Here is a 24,001-nt window from a genome sequence, read left to right as displayed (position 1 = left end):
AAAAGTCTATTTTTATCCAGAATTTTTTTGTTATATTTCGCACTTAAGGTCAACTTGAAATTAAAATAGACTCTGTTCACTTTCTTAAAGCACGTTTCCTAGTGTTATTGTGAATGAAATATAAGTTATAGTATATTTTATTAGTATTATTATATTCCATTATTATATTAATATATTATATAGCAACTTTACTTCTCAGCTAACCTTACAAAGATACATTTTATCTCTTTACTTTTTACAATCTAATAAGATTTTTTTTTTTTTTTTTTTTGCATTATGTGCATTGGTTCTTCCATTGCATGGTTACACTTTCTTTACAAAGTCTTTTTATTGTAATGTGTCAGGGTGTCTAAATGTATTATTGTTATTATTTTAATTTCCATTTAATCTCAATAAAAGTATAAAATAAAGGTGGTTCATATAATACTACCATGATGTTTTTGCAATGATTTCACATAGCAGTAATGACAAATAGGTTTGTTTTTTTCATTGTGGGAATGAGAATGCTTAATTGTCATGCAAATAATGTCGAAATGAAATAACCTTAAATGACTATTTAACCTTAAAGGTGCATATATATGTGTGTGTGTGTGTGTGTGTGTGCGCGTGTGTGGCCAATTATTTTCATTATGCAAAATAGCAATTTGTTGTTTAAGTTTTTTAGGGGTAATAATCAAGACATATTCTTGACTGATTTCATAAAATTGACGTGAATACATCTAAAATAAGCCCTTGTTCATACATTTCCATTCCATGCTTGGCAAAAACAAACAAGCATATATTTCAATATGTAACAAAATTTTTTATTGTGTTTATATGTACACAGAGTAATGAATGGACATTGGTATCAAGGCACAGAATCTTGAAGAAGTGTGCATTAATAGGGGTCATTAAAAGGGTAGTGAGGATGTCCTGCGTCTCGGGGTACAGGCTTATCATCAACCTACAAAAAGTAAAAAGACACAACAACACTCAATGCAATTTAAAAACAGATGCATACATAGTATGTACGAACATACATAGTGTTGGAGTGCATTTGATTTGGCACAGTCTTAAATGCAGCAGATTCAGCATCAGATTTACTTTTGAAGTAACCTGTTTGTTACTGTAAAATGTAGTGCTATGTTGTGGCTTTATAGTAATATAACTTACAGTAATGGTTGGCACAATGTAACGCCAGCCTCTGTGCAATGCTGTCACTTGACTAATTTCCTCAGGTTCAAGAGTAAAATCAAAGACCTGTAAATTAGCAGAGCAGTGCATTGTTACAATACAAGGTCATAAACAAAGAGGTGGAAGAATCAAGAAAAACTTGCAGAAACCTGGATATTCTCTTTGATCCGAGACTGTGTAATGCTCTTTGGGATAGTCACAACTCCTCGTTGAGTTTGCCATCTGCCAAAATAACAATGAAGAAATACTATGCAATATTCGGTCAAGAAATATGAAATATGGCAACTAGTGCAAACACATTTTACCTGATGATAATTTGTGCAGGAGTCTTGTTGTATTTCTTGGTTAGCGCAGCAATGGCTGGTTCCTCCAACAGCACAGGTTCCTCTGGATGCTTCCAGGCTCGGTCAGGAGATCCTAGCGGACTGTAGGCAGTCATCACCAATCCCCGATCCCGACAGTGAGCCAACAGCTCAACCTGGGCAAGGTATGGATGGGACTCCACCTGCAAAACACTATTGTTACTCTACCAACTGATATAATAGACCAAATAAATTAGGACATCACATTTTCTTCTGACCTGTAAAACGGTGGGTTTGATGCTTGCAACTGCTAAGATGTCATCAATCTGCCTGCTGTTGAAGTTCGAGAGCCCAATGGCCCTGACAAGCCCCTTTCCCACAAGCTTTTCCATAGCAGCCCATGTAAGCTTGTAGTCTATATCATCATACAGCAAAGTTCCATCCTCCTTCCTAGGAAAAGAGGTATCACCTCGTCTGGACAAAAATAAGAGGAACACTACACTGGCATCTGAGAAAAGACATTAAAGGAATAGTCCACCCAAAAATTCAGATATTTTACACAAGAAGATATTTTGAAGAATGCTGGCATTCAAACAGTTTCAGTTCCCATTGACTTCCATTATATATTTTGACCATACATTACAATAGAAGTCAATAGGAACCGAAACTGATTTCTTCAAAATACCAGCATTCTTCAAAATATCTTCTTTTGTGTTACACAGAAGAAAGAAAGTCATACAGGTTTGCAACGACATGAGGGAGTGTAAATGATGACGGAATTTTCCCTATCCCTTTAAGAGCACTTTATAGTTCATGTATATATTGCCAATAAACAAGACACCCTAGATAAGACAACAGTAGATTTTCACAGAGTCTTGCACCCTTTCAATCTCTTTTAAGAATTCATTTGTAATAATTTTTTTTTATCATCTTTAATTTTTATTAAATTAACACACATCTTTAATGTGTGTTTATTATATATGTTTATTACATGGCTTGGTTGAATTCTAATGTAGAATGCGGTCTGTCTGTTATTTCTTGATAACAGACCGCTGCTAAGTATAACACACCATTGCCATGAAAAATTAGCGTTGCTATGGACGCAGGATTCTAACCGTAGAGACGGAACGGACTATTTTCTTTAGCGGAAGCAATACAATCGTTTATAAATCAATAAACTCCTTTTTAAATCAATATTGTGTGTCAAATTATTGATTTATTTGGTAGGTATCCATGTAATAAGCGGGATAATGTAGAGCGAGGCGGTTGTTGTTCTCGCTCTACATTATCCCTTACATATACACACCACAACCGAGGGCTTACTGGAAGGCATATGGCCAATGGATGAGGTAGAGGTCCAGGTACTCCAGCTTCAGGTCTTTCAAGGTCTTTAACAGAGATGGCTCCACATCATCTGGGTGGTGTTTGGTGTTCCACAGTTTGGAGGTCACAAATACATCCTCTCGCCTGATTCCCTTGAAAGAGGACAGAGGTTGTAAAGCACACATGATTCCTTTATATATATAGTAAGTGTGGGTATATTTCATACATGTTTTCAACTTAGTTGACCTACTTTTTCAGGCCCCATCATTTCCTGGAAAGCGTCACCGATCTCTGGCTCATTCGCATAAATGGGAGCACAGTCAATGTGCCGATAGCCAGATTGCAAAGCCCAAATGACTGCCTGTTTTACCTGCAGATGACAACATATTTATACAAAATGCTTATTGAAGTTCTACATTCAAATCAAACACAATAATAAAAATATATATAAATAAATGATACATCAATGAACTGTATGCCCTGGTAAACTCGCCCTCGTCCTTAAAACATCATAAAGATTCCAATTCTGTCATGATTACAGTTGAGCTGATGTACTAAATACACTCACCTGTCCAGGTTCACTCTTCCATGTCCCAAGTCCCACAAGAGGCATCTTTCGCCCAGTGCTGAGGACAGCAAAGTCATTCATACTCATCCTGTGTGCCTTCAGAGAAAAGAAAACAAAGAACACAATATGAACAGTGTTCAAACAGAAGAAAGCATGGAATAGACTTTAGTATATTAACTTTTTTATTTAATGTACTAGTAATTCAATCCAAACCCTAAACACTCACAGAAAGGTAGCAGAAGGCGTAGGGTGAATGAATGCTAGCTATGCAGTGCTCAAAATTCAGGATCATAATGAAAGGAAGTGTATCCTGCTGACTTGTCAGCTGACTGCCACAGCAGCTCTAGCAGGATATTGTAAAACACCCTGAACTGCATTTTTGGGGAAAGCATATACTTTGGGTTTGCAAATTTTAGGCAATTAATAATAAGAATGTGTTTGAGTCTTTGCATTATATATAAAGGGAGTTTGATTCATGTCAATTTTAAATTACTGGCACGCCCCAGTCATTATTCTACAACAGTTTCCTCCAGATTTTCTAGTTAGTGTAGTAAATCATTAGACATTTGGTTAACGTACCATTCTTCGACAGTAAAACTTGTGAGAATGAATGACAAGACGAAGAGCGCGTTGAATATGCTGCATTCTCTCGGCAAAATCAGGTCAACCAGAGTCCCATGTGGCTTATCACAAGAAATGTCAGGGATAGTTTTTTAAATATTATTGGTTCAGATACTTACTGTGTATGAATAGGATGAGAAAATGTCTCCACTATAAAGCTATCCAGGTTGATCAAGTTTTTTTTAAATATTTTCTTGATGTATTTACTTCCTGTTCGCTGTCATCCAAAAACACCCGTCAAAATAAAAGTCTCCATAACAACAAACAGAAACAGTCTTTAAATTTGCATTTTGCCTTTCCTAGTTTAGGTGTCAATAATAAAAATTAATATGTACAGTACATGATAGAGAGAAAAAAATCCCATGTAATTTTAGTTATATAAAAATAAGATGATTAATCTAAAACTCATTCAAGTGTTTCCATGTGAAAGTGAATCTAAGTGAATATGTAGTCAACTACCCTTTGTACTCTTCTGCCTATCTTTTATTTAGCTGATTACCCAATTTTATATTTAAAAGAAAATACACATTTCATCTCCCCCAGAAATTAGGTGAAGTTTTGCCAATCCCAAAGCACTAAAATAGTATGAGTGGTTATGTCCAGGCTTGTCTTTGCTCTAAGTGTTCAATTCAGTAATATAATCAAATGTACCTGCAGACAATTCACCAAATTCAGAGACTGAAATTATATATGTTACCGGCAAAGTGTGAAATCCCTGTATTGTATAGAATGCCTAGGCAATGTATAGAATTCCTGATGTTTTTTGCAAAAAACACATTACCTATTTCTATACATTACCTAGGCATTCTATAGAATGCCGTATTATACACTTTGCCGGTAACATATACAAAACTAATAACAATGAAAACAAATTTTCTTGTACACAGTTTCAATCGTTGTCTTTATAACAGGAGAAACTGAAATTACAATACATCAAATGTTTATTTTACATGGTACAGTTAATTCAGAATGGAAAAAAAAAACATTCATGGTTGCCAATTTCAATTAAAAGTATAAAACAGCATAAAAACCACAGAAAACTAAATTGGCCTTGGGTGATTTACACAGAATAAGGTCAAGCTATTTACGGCAGAAATTGCTCTGTTTCTCCATATAATTCAAAGCACAAAAAATTCTATAAAAACAGAAAGAAAGAGAAAAACTGAAGAACACAGAAAACTGAGATCACTCTTTTTCTCTTCGACTTCTCTTGTGACTCTTCTTCGACCGACTAGAACACAAAGAGATAAATGCAGCATTAAAACAAGAAAAAACAAAAAAGTAACAATGAAGACAACCATTTAAATTGAGCATTACCTTTCTGGGGACTTGGAGTGACTACGATGCCGATGACTTCTGTGGTGACCTGAAAAAAATAGACCAAGATTTCCCTAATGATCAGTTTTGCTATTTACTATAATAATTTTTATAACATATTTTGGTGTCTTATTTTCTTTATATACTTCAAAACAGCTTGACTGTACCTGGAGATTTGGAGCGATGCCTTCTGTCCCTGGATCTGCTGCGGTGTCTACGGGGACTTTTGCTTTTGCTTTTGCGGTGGCGGTCCCGGTCTCGGTCGCGATCACGTCTGGGTGATGGGCTGAATAAATGATATATAAAGTAATCAGACAAATGTATTAAATTGTAATAATTACCTATAATAATGTGCCAAACCAATAATTCATCTAAAATACATTGCCAACATCTGAATTGTAATTCCATTACATACCTTCGTCTTTTAGGTGATCTGCTCCGTCTAGAAAAAGACAATCAGAACACAAATTATTCAATTGTTCAGTTATGAATATTGTCAACCTGAAATAATGACTGCATGTAGATGACAATTAACACCATCACTAACCTTCTGGGTGAGCGGCTGCGTCTGTAGCGTGGAGATGGAGACCTGCGTGGCCGGTCCATATCTCTGTAACTTCTTCTGTGTGGCTCTGGTGTCTGCACTCTCTCTGTCTGCAGGACACGAGAGGTTGTAGAACAATTATATTCACAAGATATAATCAGTTATTGTCAGACATTGTGAGTTCCCTTTTACCTTCTCTTCTTCATCATCCTCCTCTTCACTGGTCTCCACCTCATCCAGGTCTTCTTCCAGGGCACTAATACGAGTATCCAGTAGCTCAGCTTCCTCCAAAACCTGTCTCTTCTGTGAAGAAAAAACAACAACAAATGAACACGTGGATGCATTATTTTATGTCATATTTGTACACTTCCTCTTAAATTCACATTACTCCAAATAACAAAACAAATAAAATAGGGTGTACATGTGAAAAAGAAAGTACACCCTTTTGAATTCTATGGTTTTATGTATCTGGACATAATAAAAAAAAATATTCTGGTCTTTAACAGGTCTTAAAATTAGGGAAATACAACCGCCAATGAACAACAACACATGACATGTTACACCATTTCATTATTTAACAAAAATAAAGCCAAAATGAAGAAGCCATGTGTGACAAACTGAGTACACCCATGATTTTATAGCTTGTAGAGACACTTTTAGCAGCAATAACTTGAAGTTAACTTGAAGCCCGCCGGCCCAAAGTCGCAAGGGTGGTTTTTCCGCTCACAGGCGCTAAGGGGGGTGCGAGAAGACCACCATTCAACCCGAAAAAAGTCATATAACCATTCCAATGACTCCGAAGCTCTTCAGTTAAGGTAAATTAAGCTAAAAAAAACTGCATAGTTCCCCTTTAATCACGGAGATCACAGAAATGGCCGCTCAAAAGACAAACGAGGTGCAGTAGTTTTTTGAATAAGTAATAAAATGGAAAAGTTTTATGTAAGCTGTCTGACTCTGTGCCATGTAAAACTGGCATAATTCCACTAGAGTCACGTGTAACCATATTCAGAACATGCATGTAGGTGTGATAGCCGAAGCAAGCAAATGCCCATCGCGTATTCACTTAAACTCCGAAAAAATAGCTGAGCTTCAGAATCAGAATGAGCTTTATTCGCCAAGTGTGCGGCGTTTAGCGGCATTTATTATGGGATTTGACTGTTTAATTCATAGATTGTTTCAAATGGATCATATATACACACACAAGTCTTTAAAGGGTTTCTTACTTTTAGGCTAGTCGGTAACAAAACTTCAGTTTAAACCCTATTTTGAATGGGGTCCTTTTTATAAATTCAACTTGTGGACTATATGTAAACATATTTAATGTAAAATATATATTTATGTTAAAAATAACATGCAATTTGCATGATTCTATTTTGTTAAAATAATTAACATCTTGCAGATTCTGAAAGGTGAATGTAAACTTGTGACCACGACTGGCACTACATGTAACAAGTACAACCAACCTGAAGTCTTGGAAGGATGATGTCACACATCCGCTCTGCATGAAGAAGCTCATCTATGAACTCATCGACATGCATCAACTCAAACTCTATGTAAAGAAGAAACATTATTTGCATTTTTTTTCTGCAAGGAAGAAACTTTCAACGCATTTACCTAATAAATATTGAAATGTATCTATAAAGTAAATTGATCACCTCCATTTCTATTCTGGCTTTTGATTTTTCTGTAGTCATTGTATAATGGTTCTAAATACTTGTAGCAATCCACAGAAGTTCCAGTCAGGCGCATATACATCGCTCCAAGCAAACGGACATACCTGGAGTGGGGAAAAAAGCAGTACAGTAATGAAAAAAGTGTAAATGGCAATTAATACAGATAAGAGTAGTAAACTGCACACTAACTTGAAGTCCTCATTCTTGATGAATTCCACAATGATGTCCTTTTCAGGCTGGATCTGCAGCATCTTTAGTGTCAGACATAAGAATGGAGTAGGCTTGATGTTTCCTCCAAATACACCACCAACAAACTTTAGCTCCATTGCTTTGTCCACGACAAGCTCAGCTACATTTTACAGAGGGGCAATAACAGGGACAATTAAAAATGGTGCTTGGAACATTAATTCCATAAAACCATTCATATGGAAATATATCTGGTAAATGCTATATAACAGATCATAACCCAATACATGATACTTAATCATATTTAATACATGAACTTTTAAGGCCTCTAAATTTTCAGTATGATGATCAAAACTATGCTGTAAAAATTGCTGTACACAATCTTGTAATTGCCTTCTTCCCTCTAATTGACAGTTCATACTTTTTAATAAGTAAAATACCTTTTAATATAATTCTAAAAATGTACACGGTTTTTTTTGGTGTGAAATCTTTCATGATTTTATAAAGTAAACATAAGAATAACTTTTTAATATTGTTAGTAATATTTCAAGATGAACATTTACTGGACTGAAGTAACTTGGGTTCACTTGGGTTCATGAAAAATCATGTTAAAATGTAGGTATCAAATATGATACAACAGACTTTTGAGGAACATTTCTTGTACACAACCTTCTACAAACTACAGAGCTTTGATCATAAAACAAATTAATTATTATTAATCATCTTATTGAGACATATTATTGGGAGATATGGGTCCGGTTTCACAGACAAGGTTTAAACCAGGATTAGGCCTAAATTCAATTAGGACATTTAAGTAGCTTTTATAAATGTCCCGTAAAAAAAATGAAAAAATAAATAAAAAAAGCATTACTGGTGTGAATCTTGAGACAAAACAATGGCACTGACATATTTTAAGATATGTAGGAGCAAGTTTCTTTCAGCTAAAACAACTGAAACATGCATTTTAGTCTGGAACTAGGATTAAGCCGTGTCTGTGAAACCAGCCAATAGAGTGACAACTGATATTTGTATGCATTTCATGTAAGCAGTCAGCTATACTATTAAAATAAACATCAAATTGATAAACATTACAGTATTTCAGAATTTAATCTTACCTTTTTGGCCATATAAATAACACCATATGCACCAAATTGCATGTTTTTCCTCAGTTTGGCCCTCTCAATAAAATGTATGTTTAAATAAAGACATATGCAAACTTATTTTTAATGAACTGTTCAAACTCTGACTAGTAATTTGACTATAATTTATATGTCAGGCTTTATAGGGATAATCATACAATAAGATAAGTCAATCACTAACGTTACTACGGCTGTATGAATTCCCTATTCTCAAGTCACATTACTGTTGCTGCCAACAGTAAACACGTCAGCTTCAAAATATAATGAAATAGGAAGAGGAAGGAAGTAAGTAGGCTCACTTCGGGGTAATTTTGTAGTTAGGTACATAACTGCGTTACTGTTGTTTGCGAACAGTAACGCACATTAACAAATACAGTATGCAGTCCGGCACACTTGTCTCACCTGTAAGTCCAAAGCATTCCTCTTTCCAGTACTTAGACTCATATATACGTGTCCGTATAATCTTCTCGACAAGATACTGGGGATTTGTTCCATGTATACTATTGGCATCTTTTACCGTTCTATTTGCCATGGTGGCTTAAAATTTTTAACGAACAAACGAATCAACGATACGCTAATATGCCATGGAGAAACACTGACGAATGACTTCCGGGGGAAAGCGTGCGTCACATCCCTGAGGTCAAGCGGTATTTTACTGTCCAATCAAAAACTCTTCTACGTCATCTGCGCGCGAAAGAGTGGAGTTAGCTGTTTGATTGTGTTCTCTGTCCGCTGTGCTGTAAGATGCTTTTAACTTCATGCATATTTACATTTTAATTTCCGAGTTTCTAAGTGAGACGGAGACGCAGACGCAATAGTGTTTTTATTTATACGTTTCATAAGAACGTCTGATACTGTTGCAAACATCAGCTGGTGAGTAAGAGAGAGGCGCTGGGGATTTAAAGTTGTGTAAGTTACATACGGAACCATTTTGCTATTTGATACCTTAAAATAAAGATGTTTTTAACAGTTTGATATGTATTCTTAACTTTTCCATATTTAGCCTTTGAAAAAAAAAAAAACAATACTTAAAAGTTAGCTTAGTTTATGGTTACAGCTGGAAACTACAGTCAGTTATTTTTTATTTTTTATTTTCTCGATCTCAGGCATTCGTAGGAAAATATTTCACTTTAAATTATTATTTAAACAATCTTGATACATTAATAAAGACCCATTTTTTATGTATGTATGTATGTATGTATGTGTATGTGTATATACTGTATGTATATGTATGTATGTATGTTTGTATAATGGGTCTGGTTGCCATTGTTACTGTTTTGACAATAGAGTACATAATATAATAAGTAGATCATAAACTGATGCTGTGCTTTACAGACCTAGTATCAGATCTGCACCATGAGCCGCTACATCACAAGACTGAGAATGAGAAGAACATACAAATGGAATGGGAGACCAGTCGGTGAAGACAGGAAGCTAAGAAGACAATACTATGAGTATGTGCACTTATCACGTTTTCATCATCACCGAGACAGCCATGTGCATAGATTGAACTCTTGTATTTTTCTACTTTAAGGGAAAACTTGTAAAAAAAAATAGGGAATTTAAGATTGTTATTTGATTGTGGGGCCTTGAAAAGTAATGGAAATTGTATAGTGTATATGAAATTTATTGGTTAACGTTCAGTTCTAAAATGTCTAATTGGGTAGAAATTGGTCTTTCTGAGTGCAGTCTCTAAAATGTTTCCAGTAATCATAAGCAAAGTCATGGAAATTCATTAAAAGATGATATAACCCCGGATGTAACGGTAATAATGCTTGCTTTGATCCCCACGCAGATCTATGTCCATTTCTGTGGAGGGAAGGACTGAAGATTCAACAGTGTCTTTAGGCCAGTACATTTTGATTGAGGGTGATAATGATGACAATCCCTTTGTGGCGCAACTGCTCAAACTGTACACTGATGGTAGGAACATGTCATGTCTTTATCCAAAATATGTATATTTGCATGCTTTCTGAGTTTGACTATAATCTGTGTTGGTTGTTATATTTGTACCCAGATTCAGGAAAGAAGAAGACTGCTGTAGTGCAGTGGTTTGTGCGTATGTGTGAAGTACCTCAGAACAAACGCAAGCTCTTGGGCAGAGATCCCCATCCACAGGAGGTATTTTTCTACCAGGACCGCTCTTGTGAAAATGAGGTGGATGGAGAGACCATTCTTGCAGCAGTACAGGTACACATGGTATAGCTCATATTTTTATGACAGTGAATGTGCATCACATTAGTGCAATCAGTAAGATTGTATATGCTTGTATAGTTGTTTGATTTATTTTTAATATTTTTGTCCTCTAGAAAAGTATTTGAATTAGTGCTGTCAAATTGATTAATTGTGGTTTATTATTTAGTTTTTGTTATATAAATATAATATAATATATTTATATACAGTACAGGCCAAAAGTTTGGAAACATTAATATTTTTAATGTTTTTGAAAGAAGTTTCTTCTGCTCATCAAGCCTGCATTTATTTGATCAAAAATACAGAAAAAATGTAATATTGTGATATATTATTACAATTTAAAATAATTGGTTTTCAATTTATTATACTTTAAATTATCATTTATTTCTGTGATGCAAAGCTGAATTTTCAGGATCATTACTCCAGTCTATCACATGATCCTTTAGAAATCATTCTAATATTCTGATTTATTATGAGTGTTGGAAACAGTTCTGCTGATTAATATATTTGATGAATAAAAGGTTAAAAAGAACTGCATTTATTCAAAATTATTCAAAGTAATTAATATAAATCTTCTTTACTATCACTTTTTATCAATTTAACACATCCTTGCTGAATAAAAGTATTGATCTATTTCAAAAAAAAGAAAGAAAAAAAATTACTGACCCCAAATTACTGACCAGTAGTGTATATTGTTGTTACAAAAGATTTATATTTTTAAAACATTTGCTTCTTCTTTTTTTTTATTTTAATTTTTTTGTTTTTACTTTTTATTCATCAAAGTATCCTAAAAAAGTATCACAGGTTATGAAAAAATATTAAGCAGCAACTGTTTCCAACTTTGATAATGAATCATCATATTTGAATGATTTCTAAAGGATCATGTGATAGACTGGAGTAATGATCCTGAAAATTCAGCTTTGCATCACAGAAATAAATGATAATTTAAAGTATAATAAATTGAAAACCAATTATTTTAAATTGTAATAAAAAAAAAAAAAAAAAAAATAAAAAAAAAATATATATATATATATATATATATATATATATATATATATATATACACACACACACACATATATTATATAAACAAAAACGATTCATTGATTTTACAGCACTAATTTGAATTTATTTTATGATAACATTTCTATAGTATTTATATACACGGTCAGAAGTTTGGAATAATTACGAATAATAATAAAAAATTTGGAATAATAATAAAAAATTATTATTTTAAAAATGTTTTTGAAAGAAGTCTCTTAAGCTCACCAGGGCTGCATTTATTTTATGAAAAATCCAGTAAACCAGTTATTTTTTAAATTGTAATAATATTTCACAATTTTACTGTTTTCTATTTTAATATATTTAAAAATGCAATTTATTCCTGTGATGGCAAAGCTGAATTTTCAGCAGGTATTTCTCCAGTTTTCAGTGACGCGTTTCTTCAGAAATCATTCTGATATGCTGATTTGCTGCTCAAGAATCATTATTGTCATGTTGAAAACCGTTGTGGTGCTTAATATATTTGTGGAAACTGTGATACACTACATTTTAAAAGTTTGGGGTAAGATCTTTATAAAAAAAGAAATGAATACTTTCATGCATCAAATTGATTAAAGTGACAGTAAAGACATTTAGGTAACACTTTACAATGAGGTCTCATTTGTTAACATTAAATAACTACTTTAGTTATCATGAACTAACAATGAACAAAACAGCATTTATTAATACATTTTAAAAATAAAAAGTTGTATTTGTTAATGCACTGTGAACTAACAATGAACAACTGTATTCCTATTTTGTTGTTCATATTAGTTAATGCATTAATGTTAACAAATGAGACCTCATTGTAAAGTGTTGCTGACATTTATAATGTTACAAAAGACGTATATTTCAAATAAATGCTATTCTTTTGAACTTCTATTCATCAGAGAATCAGCAAAAGCAAAAACAACGTTTTTTTTCAACGTTGATAATAAAACCATTAATAGTTGAACACCAATAACAATTGATGATAATTGAGCACTTAATCAGCATATTAGAATGATTGTTGTGATATTTCACAATATTACTGTTTTTACTGTATTTTTTATCAAATAATTTCAGCCTTGGTGAGTAGAAGACTCTTTTCAAAAAACCTTAAATCTTCATTATTCCGAACTTTTGACTGTCAGTGACTGTCATTATACCTACATATTTAATAAAGAAAAATAATAATACAAATTTATATTCAATAACAATTCATGAAAACTTTGATTCTAGATTGAGTATGTCCCAGCTGAGGATCCTTTCCCAGAGGGCAAGAGCAAAGACACATTATTTGTCAAACTCTTGTGGGACACCAAGTCTTTCAGAGAATTGGATCCTGAACTAATGCAGCCCCATCAGAGCCCTAAATCTCCCCCACCATCTTCCCGGGGCTCTCAGGCTCGTGCTCTTCCAACCCCGGACCCATCAATAATCAAACGGGCCATGTCAGGCACCCTTACCCATGGTAGCATGAGCACCGGCAAAATGAGCACCAGTGAGGCGGAGTCTCTTCACTCTGCCTCCAAACTCTCTGCCGCTAAAGCTCTTAGTGCAAAGAGGAGAGGCAGAGCTTCCTCTGGTCCCCATGTTCGCAAGAAGCTGGACTTGTACAGTGAGTGCCATGCATCCACCTTCATTATGCTTTTAATTGTTTTAATAGAGCTAAAATGAATAAGTTTTTCTTTATATTATGGTAGGTCCTAATAAAAACATGTCCCGAGATGATGTTCTGGGGGAGATTCTTGATGAACGCACACCTACGGAGAAAATACTGACGTCTAAGTTGAACACGTCTCCAACTGGCCGCATCTCCATTTCTATTAGATTGACTCCACTTAATCAGAATGAGGAGGAGCATGTCTCTCCTCTGTCATCACAGAGCCCTGATAAACCCAAATTGACTGCATATGACAAAGACAATGCAACTAGGTACATCTATTTATATTTGAAATTATGTCTTGGTTCTCTTTTGTTCTGTATGCTTAGTACTTCATGTCTGTGATTATCAATTTAATTAGAAATAAGCAAACTAGTTTTCTTCTTTGTATGTTGAAGATGGTTTTAATTGTCTATATAACTGAAAAAGTAAAGTATTTATAAAAGTCCTGCTTCCCTCCTAGTGCCTTTCTTGGTGTGCAGCCACTTGAGGGTGATGATCCAGAGTCACTAATAAGCACAGGCAGAACTCCCCGGAAGAGAGAGGCAACCCCCAGGAGAGCAAGTCTAAGGGCCCTGAAGTGAGTCATGTTCCTCTATCCCTGCACAGAGGGGTACAGACTCATTTTTTATGGGGTTTGGCTGTCTTTATTAAACACTAAGGCATTATGTGGCTATTTTCATGCTTAATGTACTGATTAAGCACATATGCTTAATGAACTGTTCATCCAGATCACTGGTGGCCCCTGCTTCACTTTCTTCATGTTTTGATATGTTTGATGTGAGTTTAAAATGATCCATAGTGTAACCGTTATGTGTTTGTCTCTGTTCAAACCAGGGCAAGAACTCCATCCAGCAGGAAAGATTCAACTGCTCTCAGAGAACCAGCACTGGCTGCTTTGTAAGTGTTGGAATTGTCTGTCATCATATTGAATTCAAAAACTATTGAATTCACTACATTGTAAAATTAATTTCAGCTTATTTTAATTTCAGCTGTTACGTTTGTGTACAGATGTTTTTACAGGTCAAAGAAAAAAAAGAAGAAAAAAAAACGTTTTAACCCTTAAATGCATGAATGTGTCGGCTCTTTAGCGACCCGGATCAATATCTAACACGGACGGATGAATTTCGACCTGTCGCGATTAATATAAAACTCTCCTTATATTAGAGTAACAATTACAGAAAAATAAAATAAAGCATATTTTGTTACCTTTTGGAGCTTGGAAGGGTTCAGTTTGAGCAGATGTGTTAAACCATCATCATTGTCCTCGTCAGAGCTCATTTCCCAAAACATTCAGCATCTGCCTCATATTCGCGATCTCAGACATATTCTCAAAACTATCTTTTTTTTTTTTTTTACATCTTTTAACAGCATCTTCACCAGATCCACCATCAATTGACAGTGACACTATTTGATTGCGTTCAGTACTTGCTCTGCAGTAAATCGTTGAGCCATTCCAAGTTTTGCTGATGACACTTCCTATTCTTTTGTTTTCCGCCTGCTGTAACTATGAGTGAAATGTCACTTCATCATTGTGTATCAAACATTGCCAGCTTGTGGAATAAAGGTGAACTGCACTTATTCAGTCATCAAAAGTTACGCCTACATTAATCCGGGTACATTTGAAAATGGCATTTTCTTTTAAAAACGCACCCCATCCACACTAGCATTTTCAGGCGTTTCCGACGTTTCAGTGTGAATGAGAAACTTTTGAAAAACGCCTGAAAATGCTAAATTCACCTTACTGCGCATGCGTAAAAGCTCACTGAGATGATACAGACGGAAAGATAAATAAAGTTATCGCGCAATTCTTCTTACAGGATCATTTTATTTAGTAAAATATCTCACCATTCACTGATGCATCCAGGTCGCACTCAGTCACCATATGTTTGGTCTAAAACCCAGCTGCTCGTGTATTGCCGCAGAACAGCAAATGTGAGTAAATGTTCTGTCATCTTTGCAGGACTGTGATGTGAAGAGTGTGCAAAGTAACATATTTTAGCAACAGTGTGAAAATGAATAGCACAAAACAGGCACAATGCCGGTATAAACATGAATATTTATTTTGGTACAATATGCGTCACATGAATAAACTTGCGTCGTCGTTTTAAAATACCTCCGTTTTGACAGTCCACACTACAACTCGAAAACGGTGTTTTCAAATGTATCCACTTTGGAGAGTAAAAATGCTGTCTCAGTGTGGACGGAAGGCCAAAACGGAGAGAAAAAGATACGTTTTCAAATTAGTGTGGACATGGCCAAAGATTCAGTTATTGTTGTGCAGAAAAAAATTATACTTATGCTTTTACACACCTGGGGTCGTTAGCAACCCTATACAATTTTTACAAAAAATGAATGGGAAAACAGGCATTTTTTTATACTTTTTTGTTTGTTTGTTTTTTTGTTATATTGTTTATAATAAATTGATTGAGGAATACTATGAAGGTTAATAAATTAGGAGGAGGGTAGTGAATGACGTCCCAGGTCACTAAAGACCCGAGGTATGCATTTTTGGGGTTAAACAGTATACATATTTAAGTCAAGTCACCTTTATTTGTATACACTACAAATTGTTTCAAAGCAGCTTTACAGCGATAAACAGGAACAATGATTCAATGGTGCAAATGATTAAATTCTGCTTTTAAGCAGCTCTAAAAAGACAATAGAAAATATTATTCAGTTGAAATCAATTCAGTCAGTCATGAAATCAGTTGAAATATTTTGTTTTAACTTTATGTACTGTTATTTTCATCTAAAGAAAAAAAGTTTTTTTCTGTCTTTATTGTTGATTACTTTTAAATTTGCCTTTGAATTACATTTTCAACCAGCAGGGAGCAGAATATAACAGATTGTTATCATACAGTAAATCAATGGTGCTTAACCATGAACAGTTCAGGAGGCAAGCAGACAAATTTCCTCAAGAGCCAAATTTAAAAATACTCTGAATGCACACTGAATAATTTTCTGCTTGATTGCAAAACCTGTAAAGTGTTCATGTAGGTGTCAGGCATGATGCACACCTTTTAGATAGTTGATATTTAATAAAATAAACTGTCAAATCATGTGTAAATATTGTTTTGAATTGAAATATATTGAATTTTAGGCCATAAAAATGCAAGCCCTAAAAATACAATGCATTAAAATGCAAGCACTGTTAATGCAATGCATATTTTTTTCAAGTCGTGCAATTCAACAAGCTTTTTTGTCTCAAAAACATTTGGCCTTATTTTACTTCCATACTGTTGGTCTGCTAAAGGCAGTCCTGGGTTCCAGCATGTCATAAGAAGTGAATAAATAATGTAATAACCTTAATTGATGGCAAGAATAAAATGAAAAAACTATTTAATTAATTTAATTCATGCACATGAATCTGTTTTGCCTTGTGACCTGTATTGAATCAGAGGCATGTTCTGTGCAGTGTGTTACAGGGTTCCCACGGGTCCTTGAAATCCTTGAAAGTTTGTGAATCTGAAAAAATGTTTTCAAGGCCCTGGAAAGTTTTTGAAAATAAGAGACAGGTGCTTGAAAGTGCTTGAATTTATTTTGTGCAAGAAGTTTTCTGGAAATAATTCCATATTCACTCCAGTCCCCTAATGTGTTATTTCGCCAACACTTCATGGCCTTTGCATACTAGCTTGCTTGATTTGCACTAGTTAAGCGCATTTACGCGTTACGTTACCAGGGTTTTTCCTGCATAGAGAATTATGAGGCGGCCGCCTCCGTCTCTCGACAATAAAAAATAACTAGGGAATCACCGAAAACGTGAGGATGATTCTGTTTTATTTCATTTAAAGTAAGTGGTGATTGATAGCCTATGGTTGATAATAATATAGTCCTCCCTAATGTACTGACGGTAACAATGTAGAAAATAGTTCCAAACAAAGATCACCGCAGAACCATCGCGCATGGCATGCAACAGTTGTTGCATTACTGAATGATTCAGCGTTTTGAAAGAATCGGTTGAGTCAAAGATTCAATTACCCATTCATAAACTGCCTCATTCTGAATAAATCAGCCTTTTGAACGAATCGTTTGAATGAATAACTCAATGACTCGCTCATTAAGACGGTCGCCTGCCGCCTCCTACTGGCGGTTTAGTTTCATAAAGTATCATTCTTTTCAACATTCCTTATTTGTATATTCAAAAATATTTAAAAGAATCTAATTTAATACAGTTATTATTTTTCAATGTAAATTATTTAATTGAATTGGTAACAGCCTAGTGTCTTATTATTTTAATTTAATATATTGATCAAATTTAAGAATTTGAAATGAAAGATGGAGCATACATTTAATAAAATTAGGGGAAAAATGCCCTTTATAAAAGGTACAAAAAAGTAGTGTATTCAAACAGTAATGTAATGAAAGATTGAAACAACAATGAAATTAAACAATTTAAGTTTGAAGGGAGTAAAGCCTCTGTTTAGGCTATTAAGGAATTATGTAATTTTGCCAAAAGAAGAACTTTTATTTTAAATAAATGTTCATTTTAAATCAGCCTACTTCAGTGTGATATGTTACCGTACTATCATGCTTAACAGTGAGAATCTGAATAATTGTAATGTGATGATCAGATGCAGATATCTAAATCAGAGAATATAGGCGGTTTGCGGGTGGATTATCTATTTTTAACAGTGGATTTGGGTGACTCAAAGTGCACCAGATTAATGAATTTATCTTTAAAATGTACAAATTTTTCTTACGGGGGGGCATGCCCCCGTACCCCCCTAGAGGTACCAAGCTCTACCCACAAAAACAATGTGGGAAACACAATAGGCTATGTGATGATCTACAAAAAATACAATTTTTATTATCTTATTATTAAAATACATTAATAGGATTTTACCACCTCCGCCTCATTTTGAGCCAGGAAAAACCCTGAGTTATGTTAAGTGTTTCCCGCATGAGGTACTTGCCATGAAGTTCACGTGCGCATGAAACTACGATGGTACCTCATCGTTTGTTGTTGGACACAACAAATGTGTCCCCGCATTAAGTCCTTGAATTTGAGGGTATTGGACCTGGAAAGTCCTTGAAAGGTCCTTGAATTTGAAGTCAACCAAGGTGTGGGAACCCTGTGTGTAAAACTGTGAACTGCTTTGGCTTTTAAGTTGCCTTTAGTGCCATTTGAACCCTTTGACTTTTCTATTTCAGAAGATTTTCTAATCAATAAATTCAATTATCCAGACCAAGCTCTTATATGATCTTACACTAGTGAGCGAGTGAGAGATTGTGGTTAAACATGATACATGTGCATACACACTACTTGTCATGCTGTTGTTGTTTTTTTAATCTTACTCCATTTTCTTTATATTTCTGTGAACAAACTGATAGAGCTGAAGAGGAACATGAAGATTCACCCATCCAGACTGCTGCCACTCCTCGCTCTAAGAGGAAGTCTGCCCAGCTTGTGTCCTCACGCATCAGAAAGCAGCTGTAGGTATTTTACTTGATTGACTTAGGCTGTCAGTCAATTAAAATAAAATAATTTAAATAATGCTGATTAATCAAATTAATATAAATATTTAATGATCATACATTTTCTTGCTGAGAAAAGCTGCCAAATGAAGATAATTTACAAGTTTACAGTTCACCGCAATCAATTTTGCAATCAAGTTTCTCAATCAGACAGGATGCCTACTTGCATTGTGGCTGAACGTATTTTAATTGCGTAATCTGGATATTGTTTTGCAATTAATCTATTGAAATAATATACATTTCAATGAAACATATTTAGGTGCTTTTTGAAGTGATTATTTTAAAGGGATATGTGATTGTCTGTTTTTAAAGAAATTTGCTAGAAAACAAGGTTGACCTGCAGTCTGATGGTGAGGATGGCAGTGATGACGACTGCTTCGTGCCTACTAAGATTGACCTGCAGAGTAGCAGCGATGAGGAAGAGGAGGCTAAGATCGACAGTGAGGATGAGCTTGTAGTGAAGAAGCGAAGAGGCTCTCGAACACCCCGGCCTTCAGAGAAAACCCGTGTCTCTGCTAGGACCCCACGTAAAACACCCAGCAAGAAGGTAAAAAGTTGTTTTTGCTATGCTTAGTCTTCCTGCTAGCAGATAATGTTCCTTCACAGAACCCAAGCTGCATTTCGCATGAAGATAACATTGCATGGCAAATAATTTATCTTTTATTTAACTTTTTTATCAGACTGCTCCAGCCACCCCACGTACACCACGTCACGCCACTCCCAGCATACCTAGCAGGAGCGCTCCAGCCAGGAAGCCAGGGAATGTTCTGGAAGAAGCACGGGCACGGTAGGCAACAGCACAGACAAAAGTACCACAAGGCCTATCAGAGAGAGAGAGAGAGAAGTCACTGCATGTTTCAAATCAGCATATTAGAATGATTTCTGAAAGATCATGTGACTTGGAGTAATGGCTGATAAAACACAGGAATATTACATTTTAAAATAGAACAGTTATTTTTATATGTGTAATATTTCACACTATATAACTGTTTTTCACTGTGTTTTGATCAAATAAATGCAGCCTTTTTTTTTCTTTTTTTTTTTGCAATAGGTTGCATGTTTCTTCTGTCCCTGAGTCTTTGCCATGTCGAGAACAGGAGTTCCAGGACATCTACAACTTTGTGGAGAGTAAAGTCATTGATGGCACTGGAGGGTAAGATTCTGTCATTAAGGTTTAACTTACTCATATCTGTAAATAAAAATAAAAAAAGGGTAATACAATTAATTTTGCTTTTGCAGGTGTATGTATATCTCAGGTGTTCCTGGTACTGGTAAAACTGCCACAGTACATGAGGTGATCCGGTCCCTTCAGCAGTCCACTGAACAAGACGAGATCCCTCACTTCCACTTCATTGAAATCAATGGCATGAAAATGACAGACCCGCACCAGGCTTATGTACAAATACTGCAGGTCTGTATGCCTGCCTCCCCTTCCTATCATTTTAAAATTCTTTCTCATTATTGTTATATAGTATTTTCTGTCAATTTGTGTTGTAGAAACTGACTGATCAAAAAGCAACACCTGATCATGCAGCCGCCCTACTAGAGAAACGCTTCAGTGCTCCTGCACCAAAAAAAGAGACAACTGTGCTTCTAGTAGATGAGGTAAGAGTTTTGCATTATGTTTTGCCGATTAGCTGGTCTTACCTGGTCTAGATCAGTGGCTCTCAACCTTTTTGACTCGAAAAGCCCTCTGTTTTCCAATATTATATTTAAATAATAAATATATTTGTTATAAATAATAATAATTTTATTATCCCCCATATATAGGCTATGATATTATCCCCCATATAGGCTATGATATTTTCAGTATTTCTTCTGTAATTATGACAGCTTCTTGTTTTCAATTTTTTTTCAAACAGATTAAATTGACCACAATTCATTCTGTGATTTCAGAGTTTCAAGTAGTTATTGGGGAGGGGGGCTTTTATGCTTTTTAGAATTTTATTTAGTTTAGAGTTTGACAATAATTTATTAATTTTAAATATTTTTTTAATCGTCCTGCAGGGTCCCAAAAAACAGCTTTACTGCCTTAAAGGGGCTATATGCAAGTTTTTCCCCAAAATAAACGTAACAATAGCCTTTTTATTTTACCATTTATGACTCAAACATCTCCTGATGAGCATACTGACACCTTGTCTGCTCACAGTGGGTGCACCTATAAGCCTGTATCCTATTTTTTCCTATTTTCTGTCGGGTCGGATTTTTCCCGCGCTGTCTGCGGATGTGACGTCAAGCGCGTTCATGTTAAACGTTTCAGATCACTCTGCCACCACCGCTAGTCAGCAAGTAGCCTACACTCGCAAGCAGTGCAATGGATGATAAGAGAACACTTATCTCAAACAATATATGTATTTGACTGTTCTTACCTCAGTAAACATAATGTTGACCTCCTTGCAGCAGATGACTTGTGAAGTGTGCACATACGAGCGCGCGCTGCGAGAGCGAGCAGAAAGGAAGAGCAGTTCTGTTTTTTGGCCACAGGTGTCAGTCGCGAGTTTAAATTTCAGAAAAACGCATATAGCCCCTTTAAGCTTGAATGAACTGTTTTTCAGAGTAGTGCTGGAAAATCTTTTTGTCAATCAGACGTTGATCTTTACCATGACATATTTATTTTCTTGGTCTTTATTTCCACATGTTTCCTGTCAATAATTTTGTACTTTGAGGAACAATATATTGCCAATCGTCTATCTGAAAGAATATCTGTTTTTATCTCTCTTATATATTTCTTTTTTCCAGCTTGACCTCTTGTGGACCCGTAAACAGAATGTGATGTATAACTTGTTTGATTGGCCAACAAGGCGCAATGCTCGTCTGGTGGTTCTTACCATCGCAAACACTATGGACTTGCCTGAAAGAATCATGATTAATCGGGTTGCCAGTCGACTGGTAAGAGACCATTTCACAACATTAAGATGCCATTCAATTATGATTGAAATTATGTGAAACCAATGCAAATAATGGAAATGAAACATGAATGTTGTTTATTCACTTTCAGGGACTGACAAGAATGTCCTTCCAGCCATATACGTTTAAACAGCTACAACAGATCATCACGTCAAGGCTAAACAGAGTAAAGGCTTTTGAAGAAGATGCTCTCCAGCTAGTCTCAAGAAAGGTAGGAGCACTTTCTTGTGAAGCCATGTTATCATTGTGGGTTTAAACACTCTAGTAGTTTCTAGGGGTGGGACAAAATATCGATAGGGCAACATATAGTTGTCCTTCTCCATGTGATACGAGAATCGATACGCTGGCGCCAAATATTTATATTTTAATGAATAAAATAAGATGCTCTAAATAGATATCCCTGCTCCCAGTGTCGCTACTTCATGGCTCCTCGAGGTTGCGCTTAACACATGAATGAGGGAAACGTGAACATAAGTTAACTAGCCTAAGAAAAATATGTTTTTAACGGGATAGCGGACAGCAGTGTGAGTAAATAATGGATGAGAAAATAATAGATGCCAAAGTCAACCAGAAGCCGTGAATGCAATGTTTAAAGCAAAACTTCCTTTCTCATCCCTGAGAGCTGTCAGTTTTACGAAGTCAGTTGCTGTATTTATTTGCAAGGACCGGTATCGTGAGCCATGTATCGTATTGTATCGTATCTTGAGGTACCCTGTGATTCCCACCCCTTAGTAGTTTCTGTGCTGTTCTTTGGCTACCAGGTTTCCACATATCATTATGAATCAATGAGAGATTATTTGTGGTCTTCTAGGTGGCAGCGCTTTCAGGTGATGCGCGACGTTGCCTTGATATCTGCCGACGGGCCACAGAGATTTGTGAGCACTCTGGAAGTAGCAGTGGATTGGTTGGAATGAGTCATGTGATGGAGGCTTTGGATGAGATGTTCTCCTCTTCCTACATCGCAGCCATCAGGTAAAAATAAAAGTGAAAGAAAATGAACTTTCCACAGCCCGTTGTTCCTTAATCTTAATGTTAAAATAAGTTACAGAAATGCATTCATGTTGCTCCAGTTGCTTGGCGATGAGTAAAAGAGACTGATTTTTATTCTGCTTTTTTCAATGTTGTTGTTGTAGGTGTGCATCTGTTCAGGAGCAGCTTTTCCTGAGGGCTGTTATTGCAGAGTTCCGTCGACTTGGTCTGGAAGAGGCCACTTTCCAACAGGTACTCATTTATAACCGCCCTTATTCTAATCATGAACCTTATATGCTAAATGCAGATTCATTCTTCAAGATAATGTTTTAATTCCTGAATTTAACTTATTTTTTTCGCAACAGGTGTTTGTTCAGCACCAGGCACTGTGTCGGGTTGAGGGTTTGCAGCCGGTGAGTGTGTCTGAAGGGCTGGCGGTCTGTCAGAGGCTGGGTTCCTGTCGGCTGCTTCTCCTGGAGGGAAGCCGCCTGGACCTGCTGCTCCGTATCAGACTCAATGTTAGTCAGGATGATGTGCTTTATGCCTTGAAGGCTGACTAAAACTCGGCCCTACTGTGTCACACGCTCCACCTGGCGACCTGTGTGGATCCCCCTCAATGTCTGACCACTTTTTTTGGACATTCAGTGAGCAGATTTTGAATGAGATCTTGCCTGGCGCGTTACATCTGAATTCTTATGAACTGAATGTGAGATATTGTATTAAAGGTTTTGATTAAATTATCAATTTTAATGCTTAAAATTATACATGTGTAGTAAGTAAGTTTTAAATGTGCCATTTTGTGTGTATTGTAATTGTACCCTTTTGCTTCAAATCATGTCTTTCAGTTCGCTCTTTAATGTCTTTAGAGCATTTGCACAAATGCTTTATTCTAAAGCAATTTTAATGCATTTTAGTGTGGGAG

The 24,001-nt window shown here is 35.5% G+C and overlaps 3 protein-coding genes across 6 annotated transcripts; 1 reads left to right on the top strand and 2 right to left on the bottom strand.

Moving 5' to 3' along the window:
• Window positions 1-781: 781 nt before the first annotated feature.
• akr1a1b (aldo-keto reductase family 1, member A1b (aldehyde reductase)) lies at window positions 782-4,235 on the bottom strand. 3 transcript variants are annotated; one of them, XM_084129812.1, is made up of 9 exons: window positions 4,107-4,235; window positions 3,367-3,462; window positions 3,049-3,168; window positions 2,799-2,950; window positions 1,754-1,949; window positions 1,479-1,678; window positions 1,323-1,395; window positions 1,153-1,239; window positions 782-943 (listed from the first exon to the last, which is right to left on the bottom strand). In XM_084129812.1, the coding sequence occupies exons 2-9, from the start codon at window positions 3,451-3,453 to the stop codon at window positions 878-880; spliced, it is 981 nt and encodes a 326-aa protein (XP_083985938.1). In that variant the 5' UTR covers window positions 3,454-3,462; window positions 4,107-4,235; the 3' UTR covers window positions 782-877. The 3 variants fall into 3 exon arrangements, with proteins under 3 accessions (XP_083985938.1, XP_083985937.1, XP_083985936.1); XM_084129811.1 differs by having other exon boundaries at window positions 3,946-4,177; XM_084129810.1 differs by lacking the exon at window positions 4,107-4,235 and adding an exon at window positions 3,593-3,732.
• Window positions 4,236-4,870: 635 nt separating this feature from the next.
• Window positions 4,871-9,453, bottom strand: prpf38a (pre-mRNA processing factor 38A). The gene is made up of 10 exons (XM_084128879.1): window positions 9,249-9,453; window positions 7,711-7,870; window positions 7,504-7,625; window positions 7,312-7,397; window positions 6,041-6,151; window positions 5,852-5,958; window positions 5,720-5,746; window positions 5,472-5,590; window positions 5,305-5,353; window positions 4,871-5,218 (listed from the first exon to the last, which is right to left on the bottom strand). Exons 1-10 carry the CDS (start codon window positions 9,376-9,378, stop codon window positions 5,173-5,175), a joined length of 957 nt encoding a protein of 318 aa, XP_083985005.1. The 5' UTR covers window positions 9,379-9,453; the 3' UTR covers window positions 4,871-5,172.
• A 70-nt stretch (window positions 9,454-9,523) lies between these two features.
• On the top strand, window positions 9,524-23,996 carry orc1 (origin recognition complex, subunit 1). 2 transcript variants are annotated; one of them, XM_084129476.1, is made up of 19 exons: window positions 9,524-9,719; window positions 10,182-10,300; window positions 10,642-10,769; window positions 10,864-11,036; window positions 13,302-13,680; window positions 13,766-13,997; window positions 14,189-14,305; window positions 14,563-14,625; window positions 19,060-19,161; window positions 19,516-19,750; window positions 19,884-19,990; window positions 20,255-20,356; window positions 20,443-20,614; window positions 20,701-20,808; window positions 21,943-22,092; window positions 22,202-22,321; window positions 22,922-23,082; window positions 23,244-23,331; window positions 23,445-23,996. In XM_084129476.1, exons 2-19 carry the CDS (start codon window positions 10,203-10,205, stop codon window positions 23,637-23,639), a joined length of 2,730 nt encoding a protein of 909 aa, XP_083985602.1. In that variant the 5' UTR covers window positions 9,524-9,719; window positions 10,182-10,202; the 3' UTR covers window positions 23,640-23,996. The 2 variants fall into 2 exon arrangements, with proteins under 2 accessions (XP_083985602.1, XP_083985603.1); XM_084129477.1 differs by having other exon boundaries at window positions 9,627-9,755.
• The last annotated feature ends 5 nt before the right edge of the window (window positions 23,997-24,001 follow it).

This window comes from Abramis brama (genome assembly GCF_963993115.1).
Source record: "Abramis brama genome assembly, chromosome: 11".
NCBI classification, from domain to species: Eukaryota; Metazoa; Chordata; class Actinopteri; order Cypriniformes; family Leuciscidae; genus Abramis; species Abramis brama.
Note: the sequence above shows the minus strand (reverse complement) of the source record. Positions and strands in the feature narration are given on the sequence as shown.

Excerpts from the sequence above, each read along its gene's own strand:
- akr1a1b (XM_084129811.1), bottom strand. The coding sequence starts at position 4,011 with ATGCAGCATATTCAACGCGCTCTTCGTCTTGTCATTCATTCTCACAAG. Across the intron at positions 3,463-3,945 it reads AGTTTTACTGTCGAAGAATG|GCACACAGGATGAGTATGAA; the intron begins GTACGTTAACCA and ends TTTTCTCTGAAG. Across the intron at positions 3,169-3,366 it reads GGAAGAGTGAACCTGGACAG|GTAAAACAGGCAGTCATTTG; the intron begins GTGAGTGTATTT and ends TGTCATCTGCAG.
- prpf38a (XM_084128879.1), bottom strand. The coding sequence starts at position 9,378 with ATGGCAAATAGAACGGTAAAAGATGCCAATAGTATACATGGAACAAAT. Across the intron at positions 7,871-9,248 it reads GGAATGCTTTGGACTTACAG|CTGAGCTTGTCGTGGACAAA; the intron begins GTGAGACAAGTG and ends TGTAAAATGTAG. Across the intron at positions 7,626-7,710 it reads ATCAAGAATGAGGACTTCAA|GTATGTCCGTTTGCTTGGAG; the intron begins GTTAGTGTGCAG and ends TCCCCACTCCAG.
- orc1 (XM_084129476.1), top strand. The coding sequence starts at position 10,203 with ATGAGCCGCTACATCACAAGACTGAGAATGAGAAGAACATACAAATGG. Across the intron at positions 19,991-20,254 it reads CTGGAAGAAGCACGGGCACG|GTTGCATGTTTCTTCTGTCC; the intron begins GTAGGCAACAGC and ends TTTTTGCAATAG. Across the intron at positions 22,322-22,921 it reads TCCAGCTAGTCTCAAGAAAG|GTGGCAGCGCTTTCAGGTGA; the intron begins GTAGGAGCACTT and ends GTGGTCTTCTAG.